At 40.3% G+C, this 20,378-nt stretch overlaps 1 protein-coding gene across 1 annotated transcript in view; it reads right to left on the bottom strand.

Annotated features, from left to right (window-relative positions):
* Positions 1-6,996: 6,996 nt before the first annotated feature.
* KHDRBS2 (KH RNA binding domain containing, signal transduction associated 2) overlaps positions 6,997-20,378 on the bottom strand; it is a 548,941-nt gene continuing 535,559 nt past the window's right edge. Inside the window, exon 9 of the mRNA XM_039528488.1 lies at positions 6,997-7,282. Within this exon, the coding sequence (XP_039384422.1) occupies positions 7,185-7,282 (98 nt within the window). The 3' untranslated portion in view covers positions 6,997-7,184. The remainder of the gene's footprint in view (positions 7,283-20,378) is intronic.

The raw sequence follows: 20,378 nt of genomic DNA, 5'->3' as shown, positions 1-20,378 counted from the left end.
GTGTGTGTGTGTGTGTGTGAGAGAGAGAGAGAGAGAGAGAGATTGAATGCATATGCTAACTGTTATATTTTCAATAAACGCGGCATATTGCCTTTTCCCCTGAAAAGATCCCGTGCGCTTTTTATAAGCATAACATTTTACATCCCTTTTACATTTTACATTCCCTTTTCAGATCTCAACAAAACATTTTCTTTCCCGTGCTTTTACCTCTAAATTTCAGTCTTGTACCCTGCCTTTATTTTTTAACTTTGCAATTGTATTAATCAGGTCTTCCAAGCCTTTTGAATACTGTCTATTAGCAAGACAACATGCAAAAGAAAGAAAATGATTCCATTATTGTACATCATTGGTCCCTAGAAGCAAACTTCACTCACATGGCCCAAATTAATTTTTTCCATTGAATAAAACAAAACACTTCTTTAATTGTTCTTAACCTTAACATTTATTTGGACTATAATTCTGAAAGTTAGTTAATGTGCTTATGCTAAAATATCAAGTCTTCTAATTGGATAGACCCATAAAAATGTACTAGTCTTCATCTTCAATTACGGTAACTAAGTCGCTGTATTAAATCCCAGATCCTCAGCCCCATGCCCAGCCTAGGTACTGGCTGGCTGGGCTTCGGGTTGCTGGATGGCTTTTGGAAGGGAAGGAATCTTTCGACCCATATTGCCAAGTCACTATGTAGTAGCTACTGCAGCTTCAAGGCTGCAACACCATGACTCTGACATGGCCCCTCTGAAGATAGAAAGTTTGTACAGTAGCAAATTCACAAGTCCAATCCTACTTCAGACGCTATGGAGCACAGTGGGGCATGAACCTGCTGCGTTGACCCCTGGTCCTATCCTTCAACTTGATGGATACAAACTTGTCGCATTGCCAGGACACACATTGCATTGGGTTGGGGGTGGAGGTTATTTGTACTCAAGAGATAAGGTGAAGTGGTTTGGGCAAGATGTGTGGGTGCACTTGGTATGAGGAGTTCATTTTATATGCAAGTCACTCATTTTTGCTAGTTTCAACATTGCTGTATTAGCTTATATTCAAGTATATAGGGGTAATTGTCCCCACATTATGGAATAAATGTGATACAAACAGTGAGAAATATCTGATAGCGTAAATGAAAGACCTGCTGATAGCATTATGGATATACTGTAATATTGTTTTCAATGAAGCCTGGGAGCCCTCGGAAACTAGGAGGAGGCACTGAGGTTCTTGAAGGTTCAGGCCCTATATACCATATTTCCGGAGTTTCTGAATATATTAATATGAAAATCTAAAATTTTCTCATTCTATTTCAGAATATAATGATACAAGATGAGCTCTGATGGAAAAGCTATTATTACATGAGCTTTACTGATTTTCCACGTTAAAACTGTTGCTATTCTAGGGACATGGCCCAATTTATCCCTTTAGCTCCAATGGCACACGTCTGCAGAACCCAGGATCTTGAATGCTCAGCCACGGAAAGTTCACCAAAAAGGAGGGCACAGGAATGTAACCTTCCTGCAACCTTTACTCTGCCAGAAACCTGTAGATGGTGGTGCAACCCTGATAATGGGGAGGTCCTGCCTTGGCAAGTCAGAAGATACTCTGATTCATCCCAGAGAGCTTTTGCTGGCAGTGATCAGATCACGTCCTGGACTGATTTTTAAAGCTACCTCCCACCTTTGGAATAATGCACTCTTCAAGGTCATCTGCTTCTGAAAGAATAAGGCATGCAAACTGCACCAGAACAAGTGAATCTCCCACTGTAGTCTTTAAAATTCTGCGTGTAACACTTCCAGTAATCACAGTTTTGCACTAATCCCACTGAACATGTTCAAAGCAATTAATACTTGGAATACATCTTGCTTATGTTTACATTACAATGGTCTACCCAAGGAGTCCCTAATTAGAGTGACCAGACAGTCCCAATATTTGGAGGTTTTTCTTAAATAGGCTGCTATTACCTCCCACCCTCTGCCCCAATTTTTCACACTTGCTGTCTAGTCACCCTATCCCTAATCGACACAACAAAGGTTTTTAACAGGAGAACATGTACTGGCTACTGCCAAATCGTGAAAGAAGAGCATTTTTTTTACAAAGAAACCACTCTACGTTAAAAGAGAAAGCCATTAAAAAACCAATATTCAACTTTATTTCATTTTGGGAATATTTTTGCATAATTTGTAAAATAACAGTCTAGAGTGACAAGGTATTTTTATTTTAACTAGTCAGAATAAAAATGCAGTAATGTCTTTTAAAGATGAAACAATTTTGCACAATAAGTCAACTTTGACAAATAGCCTTCTAATGATTTTAATGGAAATTCCAATTTTCAGCTCTTGCTTCTCTTCCTGTGTATTAAACATGCTTAGTTTAGATGAGCAAAATTAGATTTTTTGATATTATGAAGAAAACTAATAAGGGTTTGAATCCTGCTAACTAAAACTTGCCTATTTGCTGACAAGCACTTCACAATCGATAAAATTGAACAGCAAAGCATCTACATATTTTGTGATGATGGCTGTTGATTTCAGAGCTGTAGAATCATGGCTGACCCTAACGTACACTGGGTGTTTAATATGGAATGCAGAGTAGCTTGTCACATAAGCTTTCAAGATGGATGACAATTAGACTGAACATAGCCCAATGTAGTGGTTTCATAAATTAGTCATAGGATGGATTCCTTATTAAAAAGATAAAGTTTGCTGGCAATGTGAGAATAAACAGTCTGCGATAATGATGAGTAAGAATGGTATGTAAACCTGTGATCTCAAGGTACTTTTTCATATTTTCTTTTAAAGAAATAAACAACTATTTGCATAAATATTTACACACACTGACTTATGCTATTTCCTTCCAAATAATACACTGATTTTAGAACAGATCGTTGTCCTAAGGGCTCGATTCTGCAACTCTTTTACTCAACACAAATAATGATTGCAAAATTGGCCCCTGAGACAGTAGTTTAGATGACACTATGCTACTATCATACTCAGGGCCGGTTCCAGGGTTTTTGCCGCCCCAAGCAGCAAAAAAAAAAAAAAAAAGCTGCGATTGCAATCTGCAGCTCTACCGCCACCGCTTCAGCCTTCGGTGGCAATTCGGCGGCTGGTCCTTTGCTCCGAGAGGAAGTGAGGGACCTGCTGTCGAATTGCCGCCGAAGACCCGGACGTGCCGCCCCTCACTGTTGGCCACCCCAAGCAGCTGCTTGCTGGGCTGGTGCCTGGAGCCAGCCCTGATCATATTGTATGTATTGGGCCACATACTCAAAGGATCTACTCCAATATGCCCCATATAAGGATCTGACCCATTGCTGAGAAATTTATTTTATGCTATTTGGGCCTGAATCTATACACAGTTTATACACAGTCATTAAGGCCTGATCTACACAGTTTTTGTATCAGTATAACTATTTTGGTGAGGAGTTTGATTTCTTTACCATAATAGTTATGTGGTGTACACACAGTATACATGCGGTTGTACCAGTATAAAGATGCTTTATACCAGGGGTAGGCAACCTATAGCATGCATACCGAAGGTGGCACACAAGCTGATTTTCAGTGGCACCCACACTGCCCAGGTCCTGGCCACTGATCCGGGCCATTTTAGTTTAATATTAAATGACACTTCTTAAACATTTTAAAAACCTTATTTACTTTACATACAACAATAGTTTAGTTATATATTATAGACTTGTAGAAAGAGACCTTCTAAAAAAAATTAAAATGTATTACCAGCATGCAAAACCTTAAATTAGAGTGTATAAATGAAGTCTCGGCTCACCATTTCTGAACGGTTGCTGACCCCTGCTTTATACCAATATAGCTAATTCCCCTTCTGGTAGGAGAATAAGCTAAACTGGTATAAGCACCTTTATACCAGTCTATCTCCCTACACACCAAGGGGTTTGTATTGCTTTAACTATAAAAGATAATTACAGCAATACAGCTTTTGTATATAGACATGCCCTAAGGTTGTGTTACACCACTCTGACACCAACAAAGAGGCCTTAAAATGGATGTAACTGTATTTCATGCCAACTTCTGAAGGTAAATAAGTGTATCTAATAATGAGGCACTTTATTTATTATTATAGGAAACAACCCATGTGCTGTATAATCTGGTAAAAAAAAAGGCCAAATCTTGATTGATTTTCTTGCATAAATATTGAATGCACAGAATACAATGAAATCAATGAGACAACTCATGTGGGTTAAAGTGAGACGGATTTAGTCCTAAGTGCGGAGCCATTTTACAAACCAGTTTAAACAAAAGTTCACCACTATTACACATATTATGTTCAAAGGTGTTTGATGGGCACCTATTTTTTCTGTATTTTGTGTGTGATGAGGTTGAAAGTATCGGGTAGTTTGACAAAATCAGACCTGATGCAGAATTTATCTGATGTCTCCAACACAGAGATATTTTTCTTTAAGTGTAAACACTAAACAAAAATCTGAAACCTGTCTAACAATATTACCGAAAATACTTATTTGCCTTTAAAAACATATTGAGCGGAAAAAACAGAGAAAACCAGGCATAACGGAGAAATTGATGAATGCCATTTCAAGTTACTAACATCAGCCATTATAAAGCATGACACTTAAATAGCTCCTAAGTAAAAGAACTAATAAACAAACTTCATATTCTTCTGCACACTTCCTACTTTATCCTAGAGGATAACTGTGCATATTTTGAAAAGCAATTTGTAAGCCAGGACCGTATCTTTTCACAAGGTAGTGCAGACCAGATGACTTGTTTACTTCCAAAATGTACATATGTTTTTCATAAAGATGAGCTCCTGTCTTTAAAAGAATAAATCACAAAGTGTATCATGTTTATTTTAAAAACATTAGGTTATGGAAATGACTTTTGCAGATAACCCATATGCTGCCACCCATTTTTTCAGCAATCAAATAATTCTCTCATCATACAGAAAAGTATCACACAAAACAACAGCAACTTCCTTGGTTGAAATTATACCATCACCAGCCTTTTATTTAAGTGAACACAGTTAGAAAGAATTATTTATGTTAAGCCTTTAAAATGTTAATGAAAAGAAATACAGAAACATATATAAAATTATTGTCACAGAGTAAAAGAGACTCAATTAAAAACAATCAGGTATGGCATAGCTTACCTGAACACTTCTCAGTACATCTGCAGCTTAGCTGTCCATTGCCTGTGTGTCCCTGAAATAGCGAGACAGAACAAACTCAATGTAATCAATAAGTAACCTACTGAATCCACTTTAACAACATTTCAGATTCAAATGACAGGACATATGCTTCACAAACTATTCAAAAAGTTAGCATGCAACTCCAGCTGCAAGAGATTTTGTTCACAAACCGAACAGCAATAGGCCTGTCTTTGTTCTCATCAAAAAAGTAAACCAATCACATTGACAAAAAGCCACCGTAAACAAAAAAACTGTATTTAAAGGATTAACAGTTTTGGAATCCCTACCATCAAGTCTTCAGGTTTTTTTTCATCAAAATTTAGGTTATATATTTGTTGTTAGCAAGAGTTGCATTACTATTATTGTTAATTTTAGTTCTGTTTATTACCTTCAGGGTTATGTCTTGTAAAATAATTTTGTTGCCACTAGTTAATGTTAATTAGTTGTTTTAATAGCCTATATACCTATTTGTTATGGTTTGGTAGGTTTACTTTTTTAACTATCAGTAACTTAATAACTGAGAATATTTAACATTACTCTTGCATACTCAAAATTACAGAGTTACTATTAGTGTTACCTGTTTAACGTTTAGTCATCCTTTGAGTCCTGCGACATATTTCCTTAATAATCATCAGCCATCAAGTCTGATAGTCTCAAAAGAAATATCAGCCCTCTAAACTGCCTTCAAGGGCGGTGATATTTAGCACTGAAAATTACAAATAAAGTTTTTGAAGTTGAATAGCAATAACTGGGCAGTGACACTGATGATTTGTTTGTCAAGACAGATTGTTATATACTATGCAAATGCAGTCAACGCACTCCTCTGAGTGAAAACAAGTATGTGAATCTATGCAATGCTCACATGTTGAATGGGATATTTAATGTGCGGGGAAACTCAAAGGTTGAAGAACTAGCATTTAGACAGTCTAACAGTGGTAAGTGGTAATCTTACCTCTTTAAACTCCATTACACTCTCACGAGAGACATGCTAATACAAACAAGTCAATCAGAGTTTGTGTTTAGCAAGATCAAGCTTAGAGGATAATTTAAAATCCATTTATTGTTCTAAAGCAATTTTTTCCATTAACATGTTATACATTAGTGTTTACTAACCATGATTCATGTAACAGTTTAGTTTGTTAACTTTTAAATTATTTAACAACCATAAGTTATTAATACAGCTTTTAAAGTCTTACACAAAATTCTTAAAACAAGCTTGGGTTCATTTTTGTAATTTTTATATATAAAACATTTTAGGCATCTCTTGAAAAAGAAATAAAGCAGGCATTTAAAGCTAGAAAACAAGTAATTCCAAATTTAGTTTGTTACAAAAGGTTTCAGCTTTATTGACAAATTATGGCAAACATATTTGACAAAATTATGGTTTCCTATTTAGAGAAGCTTACACATGGAACTTTATGTGATTTTTTTTAACAAATACAGGTTAAAACACTGAACAAATTCAGTTAGCTACATACATACAGTAGCTGCTTGTTTTCAACCCCATTAAAACAGCATTTAAAATTAAATTTACAAACTTAATATCGAACATCTTAATCTAACTAACATATATTAAAAAAGACAGGTTAAAACATCTTATCTACATTTTGATTACTGTCTGGTTCAAAATAAAAAAATCATATTACAGTCTTCTAGCAACCCTAAACAAAAACTCAGCCTTAGCTAGTATGTAGAGAGACTCAAGATCTGTAACAGCATCATGCTTTCTTTTTTCTTAAGTTACACACAACAATGAATAACAACCAAGAGAACATCATCCTTCAAATGGTTTATAGACAATGCTTGCCAAAGTTATTTTTTTAAGTCCGTGTTATAAAATAATACTAATGTCAATGTCACTCCAATGTTATAGGAAATACAAGTAGTACACAGGGTAATCATGAGCAGTAATCCCTAGGATAGAAAAGAAATGGACTATTACTTGTCTTGTTGCTGTTTATGTGGAGACCACAGGCTATTAATTGTCTTTGAGTTGAGGTCACAGATGAGGAGGACCTTCAATATCTACCATAGGGGTGTTCCCTGTAACCCCCTCGGGCTGACCTTGGAGGTGGTGCCTTTAGGCTGGAACGGGTTGTGGCCCATTCTTCTTGTGCTAAAAACAGAAGAAGAGAACATTTTTTGTAAAAGACTAAATCTGAAAGTGCAAAAAGATATCAGTGACAGTGACTGTCAAAGATCCCAAGGATCCTGGTTGTGTGTTTAACAAACACAAACTGAGGGTGGCTTTATCATCCATTGCTTTGTCCTTCCTAAAATCTTAAGAAGGTTTGATTGTCTGCTTATAGAATTTGCAGTAAAGATTAGCATATCTCATTCCTTCACTTTCAGCAGAGCATGAATATCCAGTTTACTGGTAATGCAGTCAGCTCTGGAAAAAACACAGCATTAGTGTACCAGCTCAGAACGTATTCTATACAGAGCTTCTAACATCCCAAGCTAAAGCACCAAAGAGAATATTATTTTATGCCGCTGCTATGTTAACAAGATTAGGAGTTGAATCATAATTGAAATACATTTGATTTTCCACTTCCATTTTGGACCAAAAAGAGGGAAATGAAATAATGGAAGGAACAATACCTGGAAATGAGGCAAGTGCATTAAGTGAAGAAGTATTACTATGGGTGGCAGCATTCCTATCAACTTCTGAATGAATTTTGTTTTCATGACAAAAGTACTCAGAAAGAACTAAGTTAATATGCTTAACGCTGGCAGACTGGTACGCAGATTATGTTGGTCTACTATTATAAATCAGATGTGTATGAAAGTTATCTCTCCTAAGGCAGCAGACATGAAAATGAGAGCCCTAGAGGATAGAAAAGAGGTGTGTTGCAATGATTAAAGAACTAACCTAGGACTCAAAACCAGGAGCGCTAATCCCAAATCTTCCACTCAGTAATTCAGCCAAGCTAAATGCTGGTGCCTCCATGTGGTGGATGTCAAGTGCAGGTACTGCATAGGGAATGGGTACGGTGGTCAGATAAAACGGACTGGCAAATGATTTCAAGGTGGCATTCTTTAAAGGAGTGGAGAAATGGGGTTCAGGGCTCCCATGACTGGTCAACCCTCCTCCAGTATAGCTCCCCCTTAGCCCGCAAACAAGGGAAGTATTGAGGTCTGAGCAGCGGATTGGCTGGGACCTGAATGGGAAAGGAGGAGGGCTAACAGAACCCTTGAGTATATGGAAATGATGACGGAATTACCTGAACTGTAAAATTTTGTCTGCCGAGAATTCCCAGATATTTAAGGATGAGGTTGTGGCCTTCCACATCCTTAAAACCACATCCAGTGCCTCCTATATTTCTTCCGATATAGCTGGTCAAAAGAGGGCTTTTTGCTGGCACAGCCTTTAGGTATAAATACCCACCTTGCTCTTTCCGTTACCTGTGGCAGAGGAGATAAGTCTCCCTCCAACCGAGTTTGGCTGAACTGCTTCCTGCCTCTTCCTTGAAGCAAATTCCCTCTCTGGGTAGGAAGAGGTCTCAAAGGGATCAACAATCCCTTTTCTTCTAATCTGCTGGCCATGCCACCCTTGCAACTCCCCTTTTCTGTCAAGCTGGATAAATGGTTCCACCAGCTCTAAAACCTTAACATTTACAACACTGTGCTATCTGAGATACTACAGTTGTGGCCTACAAGGAAATATAGCAGTATCCTGGAAACCACAGGGTGGCTAATGTAGACTTTTTTACTTATGATCATTGTGCTGATATTACATATACATTGTGAAGATTAATATTTGTACTATTATAAGTGCTAGGAATTCTTGTGTTTGTTTTGGGGGGGAATTTGATTTTTTAACTTGCATAAGAAAATGGACACCTGGAAAGAAAAGGCTGGGAAGAAGTTTGAAAGGAGAGTCTACAGTGGCTGAAAGGAAGCCAAAGGAAAAGATGGGTTGACATAACCAAGAAAAAGCTTTGAGAGCACAATAAAAAGCAGGGGGAAACAGTAAATTGCAAAGAGTGGAGAAGTCTGGTATAGTTATCTTAAAATTATTAATTGAGTGGTAACTCAAACTATATGCCCTTTACCTTAGCCTAAAGTGAGAGTACCTTTCTCCACTTACAAGACGGGATATGTAATGGCACAAATTGGACTATTCAATTTCATAAATTTTGACAGGGACCTGAAAATTATTTAATACGCTTAGATTTAAAATTTAACTACTTCCATCTTTACAAATGTACATGCTTTATTTTTCATGTATTTAGTATTATGCAAAATGTGTCTCCCTAAGAAGGCAGCCATTTAAAATGGATTTCCCTGGTCAAGACTGACAGTGCACAAACTAATAGGATGATTCCCTGATTCTTCAGTTGACCTGTCCTGTTAGGTGGATTGGAGAACACTGCCGAGTTCTCCAGACTTAGTGTGGCAGGTGATGCTCACTTTCCCAGGATATAAGTGAGGTGGGAATGGCCCCTTTAGGCACACATACCTAGTGTGTGGTGCTGAGCAATACTAAGAGGGAGACCCTAGCACTAGCAAAGCCTGGAGGGAAGGTGTGGGCTGGTGTTTCCTTTATTCTGTTAACTTGTTAAAAAAAATAACACCAAGAAGGGGGTGAGTTGTGAAGCAACATACATTTGTTAGCTGTTTTGGATCAGGGTGGAAGGATATGTACATAATTGTACTCTGTTGTGTAATATTATAATTTAATTCCTAACAAGCTCAGTGGATCCATTCTTAAACTTTGTGGGACCCAAGATGCAGTGGTGGGGGAAATCTAACCATTTCTTTTTTACCCCCTTTCCTCCACTTCTAGATGGGGGAGATTGTGATATGAGAGGTCAAGTCAGTGCCTGGCCACAGGACTCACCAAACATGAGTTGCCATGTTGTGCATGTATTCTTTGTGCCTTAAGCCCGCCCTGAGCATTAAAGAATATATAGTCATTTTGTTTCATTTTTTTTTAAATCAACAAAACATGAGACTAAAACTTTCTATAGAAAGGAAGATACATACAAAAATTATAAAGGAAGATTAAAAAATCAAGAGGATATTAATAATAATTTTCCAGAAAGATAGCCATATTGCCTGAAATTTAGCCTGTTGTTTGATTTATGGAACGATACTCTTGAATTAAATATAAAGTAAAACTTTAAAATCTTCACCTCCATTTAAAAATGTCACAATTTTTTCTTTTTTTAAACCAGGTTGGTTAGAGTGGAAGGGAAAGCACCTTCTAGAACAGTCGGAGAGTTGAGGAAATGGTCCCATATTTCAACTGGCTTCAGTGGCTGTGGAACACTTGCTGAAGCTGTCTCCTCCATTCTTTCCTTTGATAGTTTATTTATGCACTTTATTTATGAAGGAGATAAAGTGACAAAGAATCGAGTGAAACTAACATGTACAGAGAGTTCCATTCTGCCCTATGTCTTAAAAAATCCTGCATCAATAAAAAAAAATAATTGGGAAAAGTAGTTGTATCTTTGCATGCCCCCAGGCCAGCAACATTTATACTGTAAAACGCTCTTTTTCTTTGAAAAATCTTTTTTGCACATCTGGTGAGTCCAAGGTACAAATAGGTGCTTTCAGCAGATATGGTCAGTGTGTCAACCATATATAAAACCATATATAGGATTAGATTGAGTATGATTATGTCTACTCTTCACAGAACAGTACCTCCTTCTATCTGCTGAATCCATAATATGCTTCCTAGTCATTTCTTTACATTGCCTAACGTAGAGTGGCACAGTAATCAGAGTGAGGGAGGTGCGAGAAATAAGTAATTTTGATCTGAAACTCTGTGGTACAAAAAGCTTAGTCAACATACGTATGATGTGTATGTTCATGTTGCTAAACTGTGACTTGGCCACCACTCCTACACAGGCGAATAAGGGCCCATTTTACATCTCTAGATAGGTTATACCTGGTCCTTGGGCATGGGAGTGCAAGACAAGAGGGATGGTACATGTCCACTTACTCCGTAGTCAATGGGAAGGGGCAGAATCTTGGCTTCATCCTCCTAATGAATTGGACAGAGTTGTGGGTATTGTAATTTACTGCTGATTAGAGCTGTGAAGGAACCAAAAGGACCATTTTGCAGGAAATTCTGCAATTTTGAAATATGTTTTCATTTTGAACTGGAACAAAAACATGGAATTTTGAAACTGCCTGGAAATGAATCAAAATATTTTGTTCCAATAAAATTGAAACACTTTGTTCCAGTTTCAATTTTAATATAAAACACAATAAAATTCTAAAATGCCATTTAGAACCCAAAATTGAAACATTCCATTCTGATAAAGTCAAACGAAAACATTTTATGGAATGGTTCATTTCAATTTGCTTTTGAAAATGAAATTTTATTGAAATTGACAAATTGATGTGGAAAGTTTTGATTTTGATGAGACAGCATTTTCTGACAGAATAACATTCAACCAACTCTACTGTTGGGCAGGCCAGCAGCACATTACCACCCTACTGGAAAAAGGAGGAAGCAGAGAAGGAATTGTGCCTCAAAGGGGTGTGTATGAATCAAAATGCCTTCTGGGACTACTCCTTGGTTGGTGGTGGAAGTCACAGTCTAGTTAGCATGATTTTAAAATGTGTCTGAAACCAACAGAGCTACTTGCATGATTTGGCCCCACATTGTCCCACTTTGTATGTGGATGAGAGCAGAATCAAGACCTACAAGTGTATTCTGCCTGAAAACTATATCAGCTATAGAAAATTAGGAAAGTCTAAAAAGAAAAGTGTCATACAAAGTTTCTTTTTGAACAAGAACACATATGGGATGACATTATAAAAGGGAAGAATGATAATTATTTCTGTTAAGTGTTTGATATTTTCAATATTAACAAGTCAACATATTAATTGCTTATTCATGTAATGTAAAATGCAACTCTCTAAAGAGGGCAACTCCACTGAAGTCAAGTGGATTGTCCCACGTTCACCAGGGATGATTTTGGCCCTGCGATAATAAAATGTAGATGTGGAAAAATCTAATAGATCTTCAACTTCACTCCTCTGCAAGGGCGGCTTACAGCCCTCTGGATAAAGAAATCTATTCCGGTTTTAAAGATCACCTTGTATAAAAAAAAAGATCAGCTTTAGGAAATGTACACGATCTAATACTAATGTAAATGAACTACTACATATCTTCTAGACTATAAATTGTCCTAACTTCTGTTTTAAAAAGAAAAACAATTCCTGAAGTTCAGAAAAGAATGCTTTGTAGTCATCTGTCTTTGAAGTTTGACATGCAGAGCCTATTGTAGCGAACACTTGGTATCTTTTAAAAATTCCAAAAATATAAAAATGATATTTCATAAAAGATTCCACTCAGAACATGTGACAACTATTATTGTGCTTTTATTTTGCTAGGGACCACAAGCATTTCTGAAACATGAATCCAGTCTCTCATAAAAAGTCAGGTTACTCATCATTTTCACAGCTGATTAATTGGAAAATCTAATCATGGCAGAGATACTGCAATCACAAAGGTAAATTATATTTCAAAGTACCCAGAAGGAGCAATAATATGTAAAACTCTTTAGCTTGTCCTAACTAAGTGATCATGATTTTATTTTTAAAACATCATTGATGTATGTGGTTAGTAAGTGAATAATTGGATAGCTTTAGATAAATATGTAGGCAACAGAATTTGTAACAAAAATACATTTTCTGAATAAGGAAACACAAAAGGTATGGAAACAAAAGTGAAGATATAAAAGATGCCTTCTTATGAAAAAGAAATAAAAAAAATATACAGTACTAAAGTATATCACATAGTCTACTATTCTTTCAGATGGAATGGCTTAGACTTCTGTTGCACTTCCCATCCCTTCCTACCCCTGAGATGTTCAGAATGTTCTTTTGTGGATTATCAAGGTTTTTATAGTCACACAAAACCAAAGTTTACCGTGGAAAGCTATCACCTGGAGTCCTGAAGAAGTGGCAGACAATATGATATAAACCTAAATCCTCAGGTCTCTTACACCCGGAGGGGAATAGTTTCCCATATACTGAATTTAAAAGTACAGACTCTACAGTTTGTTTCATTATACCCTTTGAAAATGGTATTTTGCTCTAAATGTGCTGCAGCTTCAATTACCCTTTGCTGAAGTGTGAGTGCATTTCCAGGGAACCCTTGGGGAGATGTAAGATTTAGATGAAAAAAAGGAAAAGCAATTTATTTATATAAATAAAAATGACTAAAACAACAACAGGCACAGTAGGTGCACAACACAAAGACAAAATAATAACATTCGCCCACCTCAGGCTCTCTCCAATACCCTCATATAGAAGAGAAATCTACAGTCCTTCAGCCAGAGTTTACATAGTATAAAAATGACATTGCATCACCCAGCTTATTTTTACTGGCAAACATTGTTCCTAGAGTAACTCTCTGCTGCTCTCTGTACCCACATCTGATTTTGGGAAAAGAGGAAGTCCTAATTTGCAGCCTGTGGCTCCCTGCTCCATCCCAGGTCACATCTTCTCACGGCAATCAAGAGTTAGTTCCTTGCCTTCTACCTCCTTAAGGGAGTATAGCTGATTTTTACCAGCCCACATAGAAGGGGAAGTCATCCTTACCCTAAGATAGAGGAGGAGCTCAGCTAGGGCCTATATATCTTTAAAATGTATGATGCCCATTCTTCTTGCCCAAAATAATGAAATGCGCTGAGCGCATCTTAGTTGTACCCTATTGACATTAAATTTGTTAGTCTTTAAGGTGCCACAAGTACTCCTGTTCTTTTTGCGGATACAGACTAACACGGCTGCTACTCTGAAACCTATTGACAGCAATACCCAGTAGCAGGCTCAGAGTTGTATGTGTTAAGAGAGCATGTCCTTGGGAAAAAGTAGCTAGCAACTGCTCTTGGTATGCCACCAGAAGCTTCCCAGTTGTACCTAGAGTGTCAGATTGTAGCCATTCCTGATGCTACAGACAACATTTCTATGCAAATCACACAAGGGATCTGGAAGTAGAAGCCTAAACCTTCACCTTGGAAACCACTTGAGCTCCAGTACCTGTTAGTAGTTTCTTTCTTGTGGAAAGAGCCAGACACTAGGGGGCGACATTACACACACTTACTGATCCACATTATGCCCATACATTTCAAAATGACATTCTCAGCCACTAGTAGAGCTTCAGCAGCAATACCAGCAGCCATCTTGGAGACTGAACCTCTCAGTTTAACTCTGGACCTGGAAACCTAGAGGGGGAGAAGAACAGGCAAACCATCTAATCAATAGTCTTGCCGGTGCAGCACTGTTCTCTGTTGTAGATTGTAAGGTCTGTGAGGCAAGGACTCATTTTCCATATAGTTGTGCAGCATGCGGCATAATGGAGCTCCTCTCTGGTTGGCCTCTGTGTGCTATTATAATAAAAATGAAATAAATTTACCAGTGTTTTGTGCATTGGGAGATTATTTTGCAGGTGCCTACATCTGAGGATCAGGAAGAGTTTCCCACTGTGCAGCCTAAATTTTCCCTTTGTTAATTTCATCCATAACTCCAAGCTTTACCCTTTTTTACTTTCCACAGGACTACTCACACTAGAAAGCACTATGTGTGGTAATATCCCTAAGATGGAACCAAAACAGACTACTATGTATCAGCCATTTATTTATTTATTTTCAACATCAGGGAGAACCACCCTAAGTGTTTTGTTCCTCTATATCAGAGGTGGGCAACCTGTGGCCCGCGGGCCACAAGCTGCCTGTTGGGTAATCTGTTGTCGGGCTGCAAGACAGTTTGTTTACACTGACTGTTCGCAGGCATGGCTGCTCGCAGCTCCCAGGGGCCACGGTTGGCCATTCTCTCTGCTCGCCGTTCTCTCTCTCACTGTCTCACGACCTGCCAGTGGATTACCCTGACGGGCCGCATGCGGCCCCCGGGCCACAGATTGCCCACCACTGCTCTATATGAACGTGTGTCCTTCCCCTCCATACCTCATTCTAGGGTTTTTTTCCCTTTCTCCCCTCCCTTCACTCCAATCCAAATGCCTTTCTTTTTTCTGTCCTTCAGAGACACAACAGGTAAATCCCACGTGGGGAGAGCAGCACCTTTTCTCTCAATCAAGTTAATCCACCTAACACCCCACGAGATATGCTTTATCTCCAGTTTACAGATGGAGAGCAGGAAACAGAGAGGTGCTATGCCTTGCTGTAAATCAAACAGTGAGTTAGGAGGAGATTTAGCATTAAAACTCACTCATTCCTGACTCCCGGTTCTGAGCTCATTTCACTAGACGATAGTTCCTCTTGCAGTGTTGCCCAAGTGTTGTACTAAATGCTGAATACATTTTAATATCACACCTACATGAGCACTAAATGTGTTTCAGCATCAGAGTTAACGCAATGAGGTTTCTTTATCATAGGTCACTGTGACTGTCTCATTTAATGGCTAGCAAGTCAATAGCTTTGTGTTTGCCAACTAGGAAAGCAATAGGCATAAGATCTTGTGTCAGTAAAATAGATTATGATCAGCAATCTAAGGATGTGAAACACACACACACACACACATAAATACCACCCTATACCGGAAACCAACTGACCGCTATACTTACTTACATGCCTCCAGCTTCCATCCCGGACATACCACACGATCCATTGTCTACAGCCAAGCTCTAAGATACAACCGTATTTGCTCCAATCCCTCAGACAGAGATAAACACCTACAAGATCTCTATCAAGCATTCTTAAACCTACAATACCCACCTGCTGAAGTGAAAAAACAGATTGACAGAGCCAGAAGAGTACCCAGAAGCCACCTACTACAGGACAGGCCTAAAAAAGAAAATAACAGCCATCACCTACAGCCCCCAACTAAAACCTCTGCAGCGCATCATCAAAGATTTACAACCTATCCTTAGAGATGATCCCTCACTCTCACAGATCTTGGGAGACAGGCCAGTCCTCGCTTATAGACAGCCTCCCAACCTGAAGCAAATACTCACCAGCAACCGCACACCATACAACATAAACACTAACCCAGGAACCTATCCTTGCAACAAAGCCCGATGCCAGCTCTGTCCACATATCCATTCAAGTGACACCATCATAGGACCTAATCACATCAGACACGCCATCAGGGGCTCGTACACCTGCACATCTACCAACGTGATATATGCCATCATGTGCCAGCAATGCCCCTCTGCCATGTACATTGGCCAAACCGGACAGTCTCTACGCAAAAGAATAAATGGACACAAATCTGACATCAGGAATCATAACATTCAAAAACCAGTGGGAGAACACTTCAACCTCTCTAACCACTCAGTGACAGACTTGAAGGTGGCAATTTTGCAACAAAAAAACTTCAAAAACAGACTCCAAAGAGAAACTGCTGAACTTGAATTAATATGCAAACTAGATACAATTAACTGTGGCCTAAACAAAGACTGGGAATGGTTGGGTCATTACACCAATTGAATCTATTTCCCTATGTTAAGTTCTCCTCACACCTTCTATGGGCCATCTTAATTATCACTTCAAAAAGTTTTTTCCTCCTGCTAACGATAGCTCATCTCAATTGATTAGACTCTGCCTGTTGGTATGCATACTTCCACCTTTTCATGTTCTCTGTATGTATAAATATCCCCTGTCTGTGTGTTCCATTCTATGCATCTGAAGAAGTGAGCTGTAGCTCACGAAAGCTCATGCTTAAATAAATTTGTTAGTCTTTAAGGTGCCACAAGTACTCCTGTTTTTTTTGCGGATACAGACTAACACGGCTGCTACTCTGAAACACACACAATTATGACAGAGCAATGGGACAAAGGTACCAGCTCAGTCTCAAATGAATCAAACCAGTGATCTAATTTCAGTGCCTGCTCCAAGAAACTGGCAACCAGCCAAAGGTGGAAACACCAGTTAGTCAACAAGCAAGTATGCAGTGCTCTTTCATGTGGGTCAGTGGCAAAATAACAAACATGGCATGTTCTGTATGAAAAGCACAGCATACTGTGCAGGTCACCTATAAAGGTAAGAGGGCACAAAATAGATCAGTTATCTTCTATCTACACTAAGCTTCATACAGCATTTCACTTAGGCTGAGTCCATATTATTTCACCAGTTGCATACTGTAAGTTTTGCCTTTCTTTCCTTTCTGGTTTGCACTCAGCCCTATGCTCAATGTCCTACATTTCCATGACCTTCCTTCTGGCCAAGAAACCACTGCTCTCAAATTAGATGGGGGCCTCTCCCTTTCAGCTCGGGTCTCTGCAGTACTAACAGTTTTCATTTTATTTTACTGTAGTTTATCTTTTAATTCCATATAAAGGGAAGTTATTAGCAACCGAGGTTCACACTACAGTTACAGCTATGTTTTGAGGAGTGTGGAACTGCTCTGGTCAAGGTACTATAGAGCAATTCTATATCATGGAGCAATTCTCATCCACCCTCTTTTATGACAGTAAGTGATTTTAAAGCAACAAAATATTTCTGAGTGTTAAGAAAAACAATCTGACCCACCATGTTGCCATTTTTCAAGGTCCCACAAGGAACCTCAATTTTAAATTATTGATTTCACTATCAAAAATAAAAATAATATCTGCATATTTCCATGTACTAGTAGCTTGAAATATTTGAGCAATCTTGATAAAATATTCTACTTTGATTACATTGATTCATCCAGACACAGGAAGGGGCAAAGATTTTCTTCTGATGGGCTCCACACCAACCATTGTTGTTTTCTGTACATGATACTATATCACCTACTGCACAGAACTGCACAGCTTCCTGAACCCCAACAGATAGATTCTGTAACTGACAATAGCCTGGTGTTGGGTAGCTCAGGTAGGGATTGTGCCTCAAAAGACATAGTGTGCTGGGGGAGAATGCACAATGTCTCTCTGGATGGCGCAGCCAACTCTGTGCACCCTAACTAGCTCTGCTGGCCATAGCATTGCCATGGTCTCTCACCCACCTTTCTCATTTAGGGTAGATCAGGCACTAAGGCATCAGTTCCTACATTCTATGGGGCATAAGGATTGTGATTGTCCCTGGTATTGGCATGGTTGGATGCATTTGGGGGAAATGCTTTTGCATTCTTGCCAACTCTGTGCATCTGCACAAGGGCCAGAGTGCACCTAGCCCCAATGTGGAGACCTCCTGAACAGGGCCGGCTCCAGGCACCAGCCAACCAAGCATGTGCTTGGGGCGGCACTTTGGGGCGGGGAGGCACTCAGGTTTTTTTGTTGGTTTTTTTTGGTTCGGTGGGGCAGCGCTGGAGGGTTTTTTTTGTTTGTTTTTGTTTCCGCCGGACGGCGCTCGGAGGGGCGGGGGCTTTGGTGGTGCGGCGCTTGGGGGGCGTGGGGGCTTGTGCGGCGTGGCACTGGGGGGGCTTCAGTGGCACAGCGATTGGGGGGGCAGGGCTTCAGGCGGCACGGCGACTTGGGGCAGCGCGGCGCTTTGGGGGGCAGGGCTTTGGGTGGCACAGCACTCGGGGGCGGGGGCTTTGGCGTCACAGTGCTGGAGGGGGTCGGCAGCGCGGCGCTCGCGGGGGGGATGTTACGGCGGGGTGGTGCTCTTTTTTTTGCTTGGGGCGGCAAAAGTTAGAGCCGGACCTGATCCTGAATGGACCATTCTGATTCATAAAAGTCAGTTTTTATTATCACAATTGCATGGAAGTACAACTGAAAATGAGACCCTTTTTGTGATTTCCTTACTGTAATAAAAAGGCATTTTCTAACAACAATAATGGCTTTAGCTAATTAATTTTATGTTCAGATTTATTAAAAAAAGAATGCTAAAAATAATACTTTATCGAACAGGGAGCTCAGAAGCAGAATACTGAAGTGACTTATCTTAATAGCCACACCTCTCAACTCACATACATTACCAACCACACATCCCAATATACAACAAGATTCCTCACCCCTACACAATCCCCTTTGCACTTCACGTCTACAATAGGTCATTACTACCTAGAGGAAAATCTGAGGTGAGGTGAGAACTAAGGTCGTGTATCTGATTGTGTGTGGTTTTCAGAAACTGAGGGCTTGGCTACACTTACAAGTTGCAGCGCGGTGGGGAGGCTTCAGCTGCAATTAAACACCCCCCCACACACAGGCAGAGACCAGCGCTGCAACTCAACCTTGCAGCGCTGGGCTGAAACCCGGCCCCATCCAGGGGGGGCAGCAGTGCAGGTGAGGTGAGCGCTGCGCTGCCTGCAGGGAGTGACACTCACTCACACACCCTCCACCCTCCAGGGAGGAAGGAGCCATCCCCTCCTTCCTGTCCTCAGCAGTCACACACTACAGTTTGCACTCTACTGCTCTCCGCCCTGACGACCCCCCCCTTAAAAAAAAAAATAAAATAAAAATTCCTGTTTGCTGCAGCCAGCCAGAGGTGTGTGGAGTCAGTTTTTATCAGTTACAGGTTACAGGTAACCATGCCCATCACGCCAAAGCACAGCCCAGCATGGCAGCAGTGTGCAGGAGGGTGGGGGTGAGGCATCTGTTGAGCAGGTACTGCAGCGCACGCTGCGCCCGGCCGCCGAATGATAGATAGCAAAAGGCCATGCTGGCATGGGCCATGGCCATGACGGGCGATGATGCATGAACGGGACAAGAAGTTAAAGAGGGTGGCGCCTATTACAGCTGCAGGAGGCTCGCGCATCCGCCGATCCGGACCTGACTCCGCTTTACAGGGACAGACCCAGAAGATACAGATGGACAGGGGCAACCCCACCCACAGACAAGGACAGGAGCAGGGACAGGAGAGGGAGGAGGAGGAGGGAGGAGGAGGAGGAGAGGGGGGGGGAGTGAGTGAAGGGGAAGGGATGGAAACCGGGGATTCCTGGAGGCAGATTCCCAGGAGCAGAGCCCAGCCAAAGGAGGAGGCCAAGGGCAGCCAGCAGCAGCAGCAGAAGGCAGAGCAGCAGAGGAGCGGCAGGAGCGGCTACCGATTTCTTTTGGGTTATGGATGGGAGGGAAGGGGGGAGGAGAATGGTGGATGATGCATGGATGCCTGCATGGAAGCCCCTGTGGATGGAATATCACCTTCAGTAATCTGCTTCACGTTATCTCAGCAAAAGCTTCTCAGATCCAGAGCGTGGGCAATATGCGAGCGTGGGTTTACAGGCCTGGGCAGTCCTCCCCCAGTGTCCAGTGACGGTGACGCTGTGCCGCTCTTCGGCTGGGGGCAGTGGGGGACCATTGCACAGGCATGCACGCCGCAGAGGGCGACAGAATCCCCTCATTGCTCTAAAAGAACCCCCGCTGTTCCTTAGTG

The sequence above is a fragment of the Mauremys reevesii genome, linkage group 3 (genome assembly GCF_016161935.1).
Source record: "Mauremys reevesii isolate NIE-2019 linkage group 3, ASM1616193v1, whole genome shotgun sequence".
Taxonomy (NCBI): Eukaryota; Metazoa; Chordata; order Testudines; family Geoemydidae; genus Mauremys; species Mauremys reevesii.
Note: the sequence above shows the minus strand (reverse complement) of the source record. Positions and strands in the feature narration are given on the sequence as shown.